The sequence below is a fragment of the Prionailurus bengalensis genome, chromosome E4 (assembly GCF_016509475.1).
Source record: "Prionailurus bengalensis isolate Pbe53 chromosome E4, Fcat_Pben_1.1_paternal_pri, whole genome shotgun sequence".
Taxonomy (NCBI): domain Eukaryota; kingdom Metazoa; phylum Chordata; class Mammalia; order Carnivora; family Felidae; genus Prionailurus; species Prionailurus bengalensis.
This window is the reverse complement of record NC_057360.1, coordinates 734,651-749,292: the sequence shown is the minus strand read 5'-3', so window position 1 is coordinate 749,292 and position 14,642 is coordinate 734,651. Positions and strand designations below refer to the sequence as shown.

Sequence of the window (14,642 nt, the reverse complement as noted above, 5' to 3'; positions counted from 1 at the left end):
GGAGGGAAAACAGAAAAAAGCACCAAGATTGTTTGCCTGGGGTCCCCTGGAGTTTATTCCCCGTGAGGACTTCCCGGATCGGAGTGCATCGAGCGGGAAACACAACCGTTTCTTGAACCTATGTTAGATGAGCATCTGTGTTTTATCAAATGATAGCAGCTCGCAGTTGTATAGTTTGTGAAATCCTTACGCAGGCCGAGCTGGGAAGAAGTGATAAGACACCGGACGTCTGCGTGCAGAGCCCGGCCGGCTGGCGGCAACCTCTGCTCTGGGCGCCTGCCGCGTTGATACCTAATACTCACCTTGAGGCTGAGTGGCGTGTTTACTCACTTATTTCCTGTGTGTTCTAACATAGCGTTTGCTACAACGGTAAGACTGCCTGCAGTGTATGTAAGTTGTGAGTCAGGATAGTAAAGCAGATACCTACCCTCTGACCAGGTCTTAACTCACTAGAAACTGTTTTGTTTGCCTCTGCGGTTTCAGTCACTGAAATGTCACCAAATCCGCAGTGTGCGCACGCAAGGTGCCGTGGGGCGTATTCTGACGCTCGTCCTCTCCGGCTTCCCTCGGTGTGTGAGCCGGAGGGGCCTTGGCACCAAAGTCTGGATCGAGGTTCAGATAAGGCCTCCGAAAGCACACGCGGAGCCCAAAGGGCTGTGTCGTCGTCCCTGGTCAAGTTCTGAGCCGCTCCGCCTTCCCGGCCGGTCCCGCGTCACAGCGGAGCACTGCCCAAGTGTCCGCCACGCGTAACCTGCCAAGGGGAGGTGTTCCTCCCCTCTGGACAGCTTCGGGGGCGGGTTTTGTTCCTGCTGTGGCTGCACGCTTTCTTTGGACGTCACAGGCATCAGTCGTTTGCTTTCGCATCGTCAGTGTTGGCATCTGCTTCGTAACCTTCTTCTCGAAACTGAAATTTTTAAAATTCTTCCCAAACTGGTCAGTGATACTCGTTTAGTCAAGCGGCCGTGACTATTTACTGAGAGCCTAGAATGTGGAAAAGTACTGCTCTTGAAAGCCTCACTGGAAGCTGGTGTCTTCTCTCTTAGAATGGCACCAAACCCCCACTGGCCGCAGATGTCAGTTTGGAAGCCCTTGCTGGGGACCTTCGCTGTGACTGCTATTCGTGAGTACCCGGGTCTCAGGCCCATTATGTCTCCCAGGCTCCATTTCCTCAGGGGCGAAATGAGGCAGAGTGGTCTTGCGGGGAGCACTGAGTCAGGGGTGAGACCCCTCTGTCGGCCTCTTCCTTCTTAGCGAAGGAACCACCCATTTCGAGGCCCCGAGGAACCCCGAGGTCCAGGGGTTGTCCGGACAACAGGACGTGATCAGAGCACTGTGGTGACAGCGTGTGAACGCCCCTCCCACCCTGTAGGGAGAGTGTCTCCACCTCTACCCCAGCCCTCTTGGGAAGTTACTGTTAACGGGGCAAAGGCTTAAGTGAGTAGTTTACAGCTTCAAGCGCTAAAATCTGAAAAGATGTTCCGTTCACAACAAAGGGCGTGTCACGGCAGAGCTAAGCCCGGGCCACATCCTTGGGTTACACAGCGTAGGGTGTGCATTATAAAGTGTCAGGGTTAACGTTGAACGGTGTGTGCTTAGGGTTTATGCTCCTGTAATCACTTTGAGAGACCGATAATTCTAGGCTTCAGCTACTCGTTTGTGATAAAGACGCCTCCACACCTGTGTAAGGGGTTTCAGTGTTAAGGAGAGCAGTGAACACCCAAGCGTGTGTGTAATTATTAAATAGCATTGTAAACCGGCACCTAACCACAGAAACATTAGATTCACTTCACAATGTAAGCTCTGTGGGCATTTAAATTTTATATATTATCGGGGTTATCAACTTCAGACGTTAAATAGGTTTAATGGCTAGAAATGAGGTATTTCCCCCAGATTCAAACTCTTTCCCGAAGGGCTGCAGGAATTCTGTTTAAGATGTAATGTAGTGAAGCACCAGTCAGCACCAGCGTTTTCCGCTGAACTCAGGAACCATGTTGACACGGCATATTATTTATTGCCCAGAGTAATTATGTGAAGGCTTGCCGGTTTTCCTGTTTTAGCTCATTTATGATAGGTCCACTCAGCTCAGGCTTGAATCAAGGGTATTAAAGACTTTCTAGCCTTTGCGTTTCCCTGTTTTGAACTAGGTGCCATAAATGACTTGTTATCTGAGCTTACTCGAGATGTCAGGTAGCGAGCGTGTGGGCGGTCAGCTTGTCGGCAGCCTAGGCCTTGTGAATGAAGATTTTATGACAGATGTGTCAGTTTCTTTCTCTTGACTCGGCGATTCACTTTTTGCATTAACAGTGTCTATTGCTATTAGCATTGGAGTAGTTCCGATTCATTGCTTTATTTGCGTCGTAATTACCCTTCTTCTAAAAGTTAGAAATATTTTAAGTGAAAGTGAGAAGCTCTTTCCTACTGACCATCATCTGTTTACCCCACCTTTATCGGTTGGTTTCTTTCCTAATTGTGTAATACGTGACTGAAAATTGCTGTCAGACTTCTTTCTGTTCTTTGCAGTGTCTAAGAATAAATCAGTGAGTGTGGTTATGTTTTTGCAGGGGTGCGGACCTCTCTGCTTTGGTACGAGAAGCTTCTGTCTGTGCTCTGAGACAGGAAATGGCAGAACCAAAGAGTGGGAGCAAGAAAGGTACCGTTCTTTCCAGAATTTCTCGATTCCACTTACTTAGCACTCCGTATCGCTAAAGCCACTACTGACCCGGAAGGTGACCCTGTCATAGCAGCTCTTACCTGTGATGTTAGCACTGATGTTCGGCTGGGGCCTGTCCAGGAGCCCACACCTCGCCTGGTTTCTGCCGCATTGGCCTGGTCGCCTGCAATTCGTGGCCGTGCTCTCCCGAGTCCCACGGACCCTCACACGCACCTCCCTGTCCTCTCAGCCTGCACTTCATCTGCAGGTCAAGTCCATGTTGATCTTTTGTTCCGTGCATTTCCAAAACTTGTCTTTTTTTATTCCCACTGATTTTCTCTTTCTTCTCCTCCCTTCTTTCCTCTGGCTACCGAGAGTCTCCGAACTAACTTTTGTTCCTCGTCACCCAGCATCTGTGTGGATCACGTTCATCAGCACCCACCACCCACGCCATAATTTTTGTTGTTTAATTGTCGGATTCAGGCACCTGAACTTCTTTTATCATAAGCTGTTTCAGATTCCTCTCGGAAGTAGGTGATGTAACTTGCAAAGTTAGGGTATCTTGAGAGGAACGACATGTGAGCGTGCTGCCTGAGAGCCGAGTCTGACAGCGTTTAAGGATTTCTCGCTGGAAATTTACAGGCCTCTCTCCGCATATTGGCCGCTACTACTAATAATGCTGTTTGGACGTGACTTGGTGATTGTTCAGCACATTCTGATGCCCCTGCCCTGCCGCACTTAGCATTTCTAGTTCCCTGTCCTCCAGGGACTCTGAACGGGTCTCTTGCTGACTGATGCCTTCGACTACACATTTTGTTTTCGGCTCAGGTCACAATCTCGTGGTCGTGGGATTGAGCCCTGCATTGGGCTCTGCACTGGACATGGAACCTGCTTGGGATTTTCTGTCTGCCTCTGCCCCTCTCCCTCGCTTACTCATCTCTCTCTAAAATAAAATTTTTTTAATTATTTTTTTTAAGTTTATTTATTTTGAGAGAGAGAGAGACGGTGTGAGCAGGGGAGAGGCAGAAGGGGAGAGAGAAAGAATCCCAAGCAGACTCCACATTGCCAGCGCAGAACCAAACATGGGGCTCAAACTCATGAAACCATGAGACCATGACGTGAGCCAAAACCAAGAGTTGGGCATTCAATTGCCTGAGCCACCCAGGCGCCCCCTAAAATAAAATTGTAAAAAAATTTTAAAAAGAATCGGAGCTCCTTATAACCCGTTGTTGTGTTATTATCTTTGTACATTATATATATATTATAATTCCATAACATCTAATTACATGTATGGGCTCTTTTTGTTTGTTTTGAGATAGAGAGCTGGAGTTGGGGACAGGGGGAGAGAGAGAGAGAATCCCAAACAGACTCTGCACTATGAGTGCAGAGCCCAGTGCAGGGCTTGAATTCACAAACTGTGAGATCATGACCTAAGCCAGAGTCAGATGCTTAACTGACTGAGACGCCCGGGTGCTCCATGGACTCATAACTACTATGGAATAATACTGTCTGTTCCTAGTTAAATTATTGGAATTTATCCTAAAAAAGAATAGTTCTAGGGGTGCCTGGGTGGCTCAGTTGGTTAAGCATCCGACTTCGGCTCAGGTCATGATCTCACGGTTCATGAGTTCAAGCCCCACATCAGGTTCTGTGCTGACAGCTCAGAGCCTGGAGCCTGTTTCAGATTTTGTGTCTCCTCACTCTCTGCCCCTCCCCCACTCGCACGCTGTCTCTCTCAAAAAATGAATAAACACCAAGAAAAAAAATTTTTTTAAAGAACAGTTCTAGTTATTCTTCATTAAATATCACCATTAAGGGGTAAACAGTGTTAAAGGAGGGCCCCCCACAGGGTATGTGATGTCTCTTCGGGGTATCCTGCAGTAAAATCTGATGAGCGCAAGGTAGGAGAAATGGCGAGACACTGGTCAAAGGGTACAGACTTCCTGCTGGAAGATGAGCAGGTTCTGGGGAGCAGATGTATTGCGTGATGACTACAGTTAGCAATATGGATTATGTATTTGAAAGATGTTAAGACAGTAAATCTTCGAAGTTATTGCCACACATACACAAAGCGATTGTGTGAGGGGAGGGAGGTGTTAACTAACCTTGTGGTGGTGGGCACTTTCCCACATGCAGGTGCGTGTGTCGGACCATCACACGGCACACCTTAAGCTTACGTGTGTTCGATGTTAATAACAGCTCGGTAAACAGTGGGGGGCGGGTAATGAGATCACGGACTTGTTTTGTTTTTTTCAAAGTGTAAGAGTCTCTAATTAAAGGTGAGCAAAGTACTTTTTTCTATAATTTGTCCCAAAATAAACTGTTTTGATTGCCTCGATAGACACCGATACAAAACTTAAGCACTTGTGTGTAAGATTAAATATGGTCAGGTGTGTGTAAATTAAATGAAAATGAGAAAATGTCCAGAAAATGTGATAAGCAGACTGTTTCAGGCTTGAATCGCTCTGAAGAAAAGCAGAAGCAATGTGATCGCTCATTTCCCCACATTCCCTTGACCGATGGGAAGTGAGCACGCTGTACCCACCCGTGTGTCTGTGCGTCTGCCCCACAGGTGAGCTCAAGGTCAGTCAGAAGCACTTTGAAGAAGCTTTCAAGAAAGTAAAATCATCTATATCAAAAAAGGTAAGAAATGCTCTCAAAATGTGCACAGAAAAGAGACTGGAATCAAGACCGGTAGCTCATGACAAGGAGAATAATTGCCTTTGTGAGAGCATTCTTGAGAGATTGTAGTTTTTTGTACTTCTTGGAAGACTGAAGCCAGAAGGGAATGACCCCTCGTGTCTGTCTCCACCCTCTTGGGATTTCTAATCAGTCTGGTTCACCAGTTATCTGAGCTTCTCCACCCTTGCAGGCAGCCTTTTATCTGCCTGGAGCCAGACTCGCCCTGGTGTCCAGGCCGGTGCAAATGTCCTTGTGGAAGGCTGGCGAAGGGCTAAAGGAAATGGCTGACATTTCTTTACATAAAACACCAGATTTTGTGTGTTTGCCTCTTACTGTGCCAAGGTGACCCGTCTGTAGTAACCCGGGTGGCTGCGGTGACACAGGGCCACTGGGGGACGTGTCCAACCCTAGGAAGCCTCTATCTCGGGTTCTGTCATCATTGGTCTGATTCACTTTCGTGTCTTTTATGTCCTAGGACTGTTGTACGCCTTAGCCATGAGACCTGCTTATTGCTGGACTCAAACTTCCTTTAAATCATTAGCCATTTATTACCCTAGGCCTGGTGTTTCCCACTGTAACTACTGATCGAAAACGGGGAGTCAAAGTCCTAGCGGTTACAGGTGATGGGCTGCCCTGTCCCAGAGCCTCCGGGCTTGTTCTGAACATTCTCGGTGAGGTGGCCACCTTCCCACGTGTAGTTATTCTGTAAAGATTTCATTGTTAAGTGATGGCTACACCCATCGTGGAGCTCAAACTCACAACCCCGAGACCAAGAGTCGCACGTCCTAGCGACTGAGCCCGCCAGGAGCCCCCAGCCTTACCACTGTTAACTACAACAACCGGTTCATTGGTGTGGGCCGGTGGGATCTTTTAGGCATGTGACCGACTGCTTTTCCGGCTGCAGTTGAGCGAGAGTCCGCTGCACCGGGACTGAGTCCTCCCCGTCTGTGGAGAAACAACCGTCTGCCTTCCCCTCCCGGGCATTCTGTCGACCACAGGGATGTGTGCTTGTTCCCCTGAGCATCTTCTTGTAAAACACTGTCTTCTCGGGGGCGCCTGGGTGGCTCAGTCGGTTAAGCGTCCGACTTTCAGCTCAGGTCACGATCTCGCGGTCCACGAGTTCGAGCCCCGCGTCGGGCTCTGGGCTGACGGCTCGGAGCCTGGAGCCTGCTTCCGCTTCTGTGTCTCCCTCTCTCTGCCCCTCCCCCGTTCATGCTCTGTCTCTCTCTCTCTGTCTCAAAAATAAATAAACGTTAAAAAAAAAAAATTAAAAAAAAAAAAAACACAGTCTTCTCAATTAAAACTGGGGACAGTTTGACATTTCATAGTCCTGGGGCTCTTCCTGCTAATCAACAAGAGACTGGTGATGTAAGCCCCCAAGATTTCGTCAGCAAAAGATTGTTTCGGCTGAAATGATTCCTCACCTGCGGCAGGAGTCTGGGGCCTTTCCAGCAGTTATATGTGGACGTGGCCCCACATTTGCCGTTCCTTCTAGCGTCCCTGTTTTCAGTTGAAATGTAGTTGATGCGCAGTGGAGCAGAGCACAGTCCTGCCACATGCGACAGCTGTGGCCAGCGCCAGGACCCTCCGTTCCCGCAGGAGGTCCTGGGGCGTCCGTGGAGGCCGGTGTTCCGGGCGACCCCAGGCCTGACCCGTCTTCCCGCTCTGACTTCTTCCCTCTGAGGACTTGGCACACGTGGAGCTGTGTGGCGCACTCAGCGCGTCCGGCTTCTTTGCTCAGCGTGATGTCTCTGAGGTGCACGGTGTTGTGCGTTTGGAGTTTGGTCCTTCCTCCTGCAGAGCGGTTTCCCAGGGTAAGAATGTACCACAGCGTCTCGTCCTTTCTCCTGCTGGGGGACGCTCGGCCGTTTCCGGGGTCTGGCTTTTATGAATAAAGGTCCCTTGAACGTGTGTGAGATAGAGCAAGGGAGAGAGGGGGGACGTGTCTTCACTTCTCGTGGTAAGCACCCAGACGGGCCTGGCTGGGTCTCGCACGCGGGCTGCTCCGCCCGCGCTTGGTGAGGGCTTCTGCTTCTCCACGGGCTCACGAACACCAGAGTGTCACTGTCCTTTAATGTCAGCCGTCCGAGGGATGTGAACCAGTGTCCCATGTAGTTTAAGGGGGCGTTTCCCGAACAACCAGGAAGGTGAGCATATTTTCACATGCTTGCCGGTCAGTTGGATTTCTTGTTTCCTGTCCTTGTGCTTTGCCCCTAAAAACTTGAGTTGTTTCTCTCCTTACTATAAATGTTTGTACAAATTCTTAGCTTAGTCTGGATTGAAGGCTTTTATCAGATGGGCACACAGAGGATAACTTTCTAAAGAGCAGGAGCTTTTATTATTTTTTTATATAAAATTTTGTTTAACATTTATTTATTTTTGGAAGACAGAGCAGGAGCAGGGAGGGGGCAGAGAGAAGGAGACACAGAATCCGAAGCAGGCTCCGGGCTCTGAGCTGTCAGCACAGATCCCGACGCGGGGCTTGAACCACGGAATGAGAGATCGTGACCTGAGCCGAAATCGTGCAGGAGCTTTTAATTTAGATGAAGGCTGACGTATTACATGTTCTGTCATAAGAAGTCTGGGCTATTTCAAGTTTGCAAAGATTCTCTCCTTTGTTTTTTTCTAGACGCGTAATAGTTTTAGCCTTTACGTTTAGGCCTGTGATCCATTTCAAATTACTGTTTTAGTTTGATGCGACTTAGGGGTCATGGTTATGTTTTTCCATGCAGCTGCCTACTGACTCTGACCCGACTGTGGGAAAAACTTTCCTACTGAATTACCGCACCATCTGTTTGAAAACCCATTGACTGTAAATGCAAGAATCTCTTTCTGTGCTGTTCCATTGATCTTTACATCTGACCTTATGCTGCTGTATCTTTCTTACCACAGTCTTGACTATTATAGATATATAAGTCTCAAAATCGGGTAGTATAAATTCTCCAAATCTGTCCCTTTTCCCCCCCAAAATTGTTTTGTTTATTTTAGGCCCTTTGCGTTTCCATATAAAGTTTATAATCAGCTAATCGCTTCCTGAAAGAGAAGCTTGTTGGGATTTTGAATGAGACTGAATCTGTATATCAGCTGTGAGAGCAGAAGTTAAAAATCCATAAACTTAGTACATCTGTCCATTTATTTAGATTCATTTAATTTCTCAGAGTTTATTCATTTTTTAATTCATTTCACTTATTAGATTCACCTGATTTACTCAGTAATGTTGTGAGTTTTGGTGTAAATATCTTACACATCTTTCATCAACTGCATTCCCAAATAATTTATACTTTTTTATGTTGTTTGTCAATGTTTTTCATTTTGTTTTCTAATCGTTTTTATATATTGACCTTGGCTGGTTCATTTGCCATTCTCTTACTTGTTTTGCCTCCAAAAAGATCAATTTTCTAGATTAAATTTCTGCTGTAATTTTGAAGTTTCCATGTTTGTTGCTCAAGCGATTTTATTACTAATAGCCACAAATGTGTGATCCAAAGCTCGATAATTGCTTGACCTGATTCCTAAATTTGCCCATGTTTTTTATGATAATTAAGGATTAAGTCTGCTTTACCACCTTTGTATAATACTTTTGCTGGTGAATTTGAAACCAGTGTATATTATGTTTATTGGAGGGGTCTCCGTTCCTTCTTTTTTCTTGGTCTTCTCAGTTCTGGGTGGTGGCGAAGAGCGTCTTCCTTCTGGTTAAGGACGGTTCCATTGAAATTCGAGGCACAGGCAGAGTCAAACAATCCATTTCAGAAGCCAAACCGAAAGGAAATAAAATCAAACCAAAAGAAAGGTTTGGCATTTGTGGTGATGCTTTTCTGGATGTGAAACTGAGTGGCCCATTTATAAGCCACCTCTTTCTGCTTTTAATATTAGGGCTCTTTTGGTTGTAAATGATGGAAACCCAATCCAGCTAAGATAAGTGGGGGAAACAGAACTCGTCCACATAGCAAGGGTCGTGGGAGCACGGTTGGCATTGGGCACGCTGGCTGTGGAACCTCGTTACGGGTTTCCTGGGGGAAGCTGGTTGCCTGCAACCCCAGACACCCCCCAGCAAGAGAATTCCCTGCTGGCTCTGGTGGGAGAGTGTCAGGGGAGTCTGCGGTCGGCCCAGCCCAGTTTAGGACCCCACGCCAGAACCAACCAGTGTGGCCAGTTAGGAAATTCGATACTCTGGCCAGGCTGGGTTGTGAGGGCCACAGAGTTTTTATAAAGGTCATGACTTCAAGACCTAGAATGAAAATCTGTAGATAGGATTCTGGTACTCAAGTTAATTGACCTGTTAGTGGCCGGGTTGGGATTTTGAGTCATCTTTTCACGCTGAAAAAGAATCACTAGATTTTGTTAAATGCAAAAGGAACACATCACGTTTTAGCCTGAAGACGTACTTGCAGAAGTGGCAATTGCTTCGAGACGCGTTAACACTGAATAAATGGTCAGGAGACATCCAAGAAGAAAGGTGTGCCCGTACTGTCCCCAGATCTGCAGGGCCGGTCATTCTAGTCCTGAAATACCCAGCACGTTCTTAAGCCAGGTGCACCTGCCTGCCAGCTGGCGCCGTTTCTTACCTTAGAGCGCTTTCCTCCCTGGCACCACATGATTCTTCATTTGGAGTTGGGCAGTGACGGCACGTCAGGTGGACTCCGTGTCCGCACTTAATTGGCGGACATAGTTCAGAGGCCGAACGTAGCAGTGTGTCACCCGACCCGGGAAACCCTCGGTAACTGGTTGAGGGTGGGTGGTGACGGCAGTGAGCAGACCTTCCTTTTCCCCATCCCTGCTTGTCCTCGCTCCCTCCTCCAAAGACCCCTGCCCGGGCTACCAGGTCCCGTTTGGTGCTGAGAGGACCTAATGGGTCGTCACCCTATTAGGACAGACACCCGACAAATAAGGCGGCCGTCCGCCAGCCGCGTCTCAGAATTCAGAGCCCTGTGTCTAGGCTGTGTCGCTTCACGGGCCAGCACAGCATAACCGCCGTGCAGGTTTCACTGCTCACCAGAGACCGGAGACCCAGTTAGCCGTTGATAAATGTCGAGGCCTTGAGGTTATTCCCCAGATATTTATTACCTCAGATGATAGTCTCTTTACTCGGCTTACTGTGGCACTGTTCCACCACCAGGAAGGAAACCTCATCAAACATACGGTCTGATGTTTTTTCTTTCCTCTATGAAAGCCACACCACGAAACTGCTTACTCGCTCATCGAAGTCGTGGCCGTGGCTCTTTGATTCTCTTCTTCCCGCTCAGGAGTACACGGGTCACTCATTTCCCTGACTATTTCTACCCCGCTGACACTTGAGAGAAGAACGTTTCAAGTCAGAGTCCCTTCTCCCCTAGCTGTGTTTTAGCAGCTTGCCTGAGATCCAGATTTCAACCTTGATCGCGAAGCTCTGCACGTGCGCAGGCCCTGTGCTGGGCTCGCGGATGCAGAAGTTGCGGAAGACGGGGCCCCTGTGCACAGAACACGGACTAACCTGGCCCCTTGGTTCCATCCACGTCGCAGGTGCTTCGCGTGCGGCCTTGGCTTAAAGGGTCTCGGCCGCATGACAAAGGCAGTGTGACTGATTTTATTAAAAACAGTCATGAACCCATCATTCCAGACCTTGTAGAATTTTTTTATTCTCTTAGGAACATCCGTGGAAGGCTACATGTATGGGCTGGTGAGACTCTGTACTGTTTTATTCTGTTTAATATTTGTGGTGGTCGTAAATTTTTAGACTTTAAATATTTGATTTCTGGAGAACTTGGTGAATAAGAGGCTACAGCTTCTCTTTTGGAGGTAGGCATAGTATGAATTTTGAATAAATACTAAATAAAGCAGATGATCAAACTGATTTTTAATTTGTTTGATCTTTTAAAAAGGAGGCATAACATCAGGGTGAAGGCAGCCCCCTCCTTGTTTGGCAGATTAACTGGCCCTCACGAGACAGCTACTTAGGAAACGGGTGACAGCTGCTGGTAGGGAGAGACTGGAGGGGGTGGCGGAGGGGGACAGGGGTGTAAAAGTTCACCTTTTCTCCTCTTTGAACTTTGAACCTTGAGAATGCAGCACCTATTCAAAAGAATTCAAAATTGACAAAATAGTAATTTAAAAGTTCTGGGAGACCAAAATAATGGTAGTTACCTCTGGAAATGAGAATTTTTTTTTTTTTTTTGCTGATCTATATTTTCTAATATTTCTCTAATAAATCATGTTCTAGAATTTTAAAAAGTTATTTTACTGCAGAAAAAGGAATTGTTTTAACCTGGTTATAAACAAAGCATGCTTAAAATGTCTTTACTGTTTATGATTTAGCAGTGATATTGGTATACAAGGACCCTTTCTTTATCCTATTTCAAAGTTAATTGGGCATTTCACTAATACCTGCTCTCTGTTTACCTTTGAAACCGTTTGAGAGGTACTTGGAAAAATGAGTGAAGTAAGCACATAGACTTTTTTTTTCAAATCCGCCTCTCAAACCGGGGTAAACATTGAGTACAGTCCAGGAAATGGGTTTCCTTCTTGAGTGGAAAATCCGCCCTGCCCTCTGTTTCACGGCTCTGAGTCGTTGCCTAGAGAGAACATCCGTTCTGCCTTTATCCGACTCAGGGCTGTCCTCAGAAGAAGATACTGGTTGCAAACTCACTCGTAAAAGGTCGGAAACCTCATACGGGCTGAAGAGCCTGCCGTGCGTGGCTGCTTCTGTGAGCGTAGCTGCGTCTCTGCGCGCCTCTCAGCAGCCCTGTCCTCGTGCCTGCCGGAAGCCGGGACGTCCACGTCCCCTTGGCAGAAGTTCCCCGAGCAGGCCGGCAGACACGTCAGTGCTGAGGCCGTTTGTTACTGTTTGAAACCATTTCAGTGGCCCTGCTCTTTGGTCTTTGTTTTCATTTTTGCTCGTTTTGTTTTGGGGACCAAACCAGAACGATTCAAAGAGCATGTGGAAAACCAAGCAAACTGGAACAGTTGGGGGAAATGCAGGACGGACAAGCTGGGGGCGGGGCCTAAAAAACACAAGCCTCAGTGATCAGAACATTGTGATAATGGCACAGGAACTGATCGTAGTATACAGTACATAACAGTGTCCCCGACACCAGTGATGGAAACATGGTGATCGATGTCGGGGCAGCTGGGAAGCCGTCTCCAGAAGTTCAAGTCGGACCCGCATGTCACACTGCAGGTGGGGGACGGGGGCGGGGGGCGGCAGGAGAGTTTAAAAGTAAAATCTGAAACCATCAAAGTAGGAGGAGACCAGAGATTTGTCTGGAAGTTCAAGCGGGGCGTGCCTTGTCTCCTCTCAGCGCGAAACCCGGCAACATAAATGAAAGACTCAGAATCTGACACACGAGGATAAAAATTTCTGCGCTAAGAAACTCGTCAAAAGACAAATGACCAAATAAGGAAAATATTTGCAGTTAATGTCACCAAGGGTGAATCAGAATGACCAGAAATTGATGAGGAAAAGACCGACACAGAAAATGCTGGAAAAGAGGCGCTAGGTGAAGAACAGGGACAGACCCTTCACGGAAAAGCCAACGGGCTCGTGAAACGGGAAACTCCTCACCTTACTGATAATGGAAGAAAAGCAACTAAGATACTCGTCTTTGCCTGGCAGCAGGCAGAGTCTCCGAACCTGATGATGCCTGTTGGCCGCGACACGAGGAGATGGGGGGCACAGCCCTTTCCCGGGACTGAACCGGATTCCCGCTGCGGCTGGCCCGGCGGCTCTGGGAACTTCCCCTGGAAGCACTCACGACAGCGGAGCGGACTCGACGGTGGCTCCGCTGTGACGCTCTGACGGATCAGCTCGGCAGAGAGGAGTGTCTTCTAAACGTGCCGTCGGGACGCAGGGGTCCTGTGTGCTCTGCCGCCGCTTCGGTCAAACACGAGGGAAACGCAGCGGCGTCCGTGCTCGTGCCGCGGAAGGAAGACCTAACAGCGTCGACGGGAGGGGCTTCGTTCACTCTGCGACTGCGTCGGGTCCTCGAACCTCGCGAGCACCTCGCGCATCCGGAAGAAGAACGACATTGGATTGTATTTATTTTTTTTTTTAATTTTTTTTAATGTTTATTTATTTTTGAGACAGAGAGAGACAGAGCATGAACGGGGGAGGGTCAGAGAAAGAGGGAGACACAGAATCCGAAACAGGCTCCAGGCTCTGAGCGGTCAGCACAGAGCCCGACGCGGGGCTCGAACTCGTGGACCGCGAGATCATGACTTGAGCTGAAGTCGGACGCTCGACCGACTGAGCCACCCAGGCGCCCCACGACATTGGATTTTAAAAACAGGTGTTCGAGGGCTCGAAACACAAGCACGTCCTGCCTCGGCCTAAACAAGCAGCAGTCGAGCCGCCTCCCCAGACCTTAGAGGCGTGCGTGTGTGGCCCCGGCGAGACCCCACGGGGCATCCCCCTGAAGGCAGCCCTCCCCCCGCTCCCGCTCCCCCCGCTGGAGCTGCCCTGGCAGCTTCCTGCAGGTGCTTCTGTCCCCTTCCCGTCCACGCTCAGAACACTTCAGAATCCGGCTTTCTTTGCTGCGTGGATAGAGCCGTAAGCAGCTCGTCACCCGACTTTTACGGCGAACCTCAGTCCCCGTGGGAGGGGGGGCACGTGGGGGCAGGCGGCTCCTTCCTCGGCCCGGAGACTGGGCGTCCTCACGCGGTGTCCCCGCACCTGTCTGGTCTTCGCCCGTCTTCTTGCAGCGACACCGGTCGTGCTGGCTTAGAGCCCGTCCCGGGGGCTTCGATTGAACGTAACCGCCTCCCTAAAGATCTTTCCTCCAGTCACCGTCCCGCGAGGCCCTGGGGGGCTGGGATATCCGCCTGCGCGTTTCGGGGGCACGGCTCGGCCCACCTCACACTCACCAGCGCTGTGTCTTGTCCCCTGTTCGCAGGACCAGGTGATGTACGAAGCCCTGCAGCGGTCCCTCAGCCGGTGACCCCCCTTCCGACCTGACGCGGATGGCGGCCCGTTCGGAGCTGAAGACGCTTCCCATCCACCAGCCGCGCGTGGGAACACCCTCCCCTCTCTTTAAGTAAAACACGCTTAACTGTTGAAATAAAATCACTGAAAACTTTTTTTAAATAAAACGTTTATTTTGAACCGTTCTCAACTGTGCTGCGGAGAAGTTGCAATCACAGCAAAAAGAGCTTTTCTCCCTGAGCCGTCTGAGGTGCGTTGCCAACCTGAGGCCGCGTCACCCCCAGATACTTTGTTTCCTGCCGCCAGGACACCCCCACGACCGAGAAAGCAGCCGTGAGACCCGCTGTCCCGTGGCCTCAGGCCCCTTCCAGATCTCCAGCTGCCCCAGCTGTGCCCTCCTGTGGAAGGTGCTGGAAA

The 14,642-nt window shown here is 49.0% G+C and overlaps 1 protein-coding gene across 5 annotated transcripts in view; it reads left to right on the top strand.

Annotated features, from left to right (window-relative positions):
- The window catches only part of NVL (nuclear VCP like), a 90,901-nt gene extending 76,491 nt beyond the window's left edge, over positions 1-14,410 (top strand). For 4 of the 5 annotated variants that reach the window (XM_043568734.1, XM_043568737.1, XM_043568736.1 and 1 more), the window contains 4 exons: positions 1,044-1,120; positions 2,562-2,650; positions 5,223-5,293; positions 14,197-14,410. In XM_043568734.1, coding sequence (XP_043424669.1) covers positions 1,044-1,120; positions 2,562-2,650; positions 5,223-5,293; positions 14,197-14,241 — 282 coding nt within the window. In that variant the 3' untranslated portion in view covers positions 14,242-14,410. Of the gene's footprint in view, positions 1-1,043; positions 1,121-2,561; positions 2,651-5,222; positions 5,294-5,807; positions 6,443-14,196 lie in introns of those variants that run through there. The other variant, XM_043568735.1, reaches the window with a different exon arrangement.
- Positions 14,411-14,642: the final 232 nt, after the last annotated feature.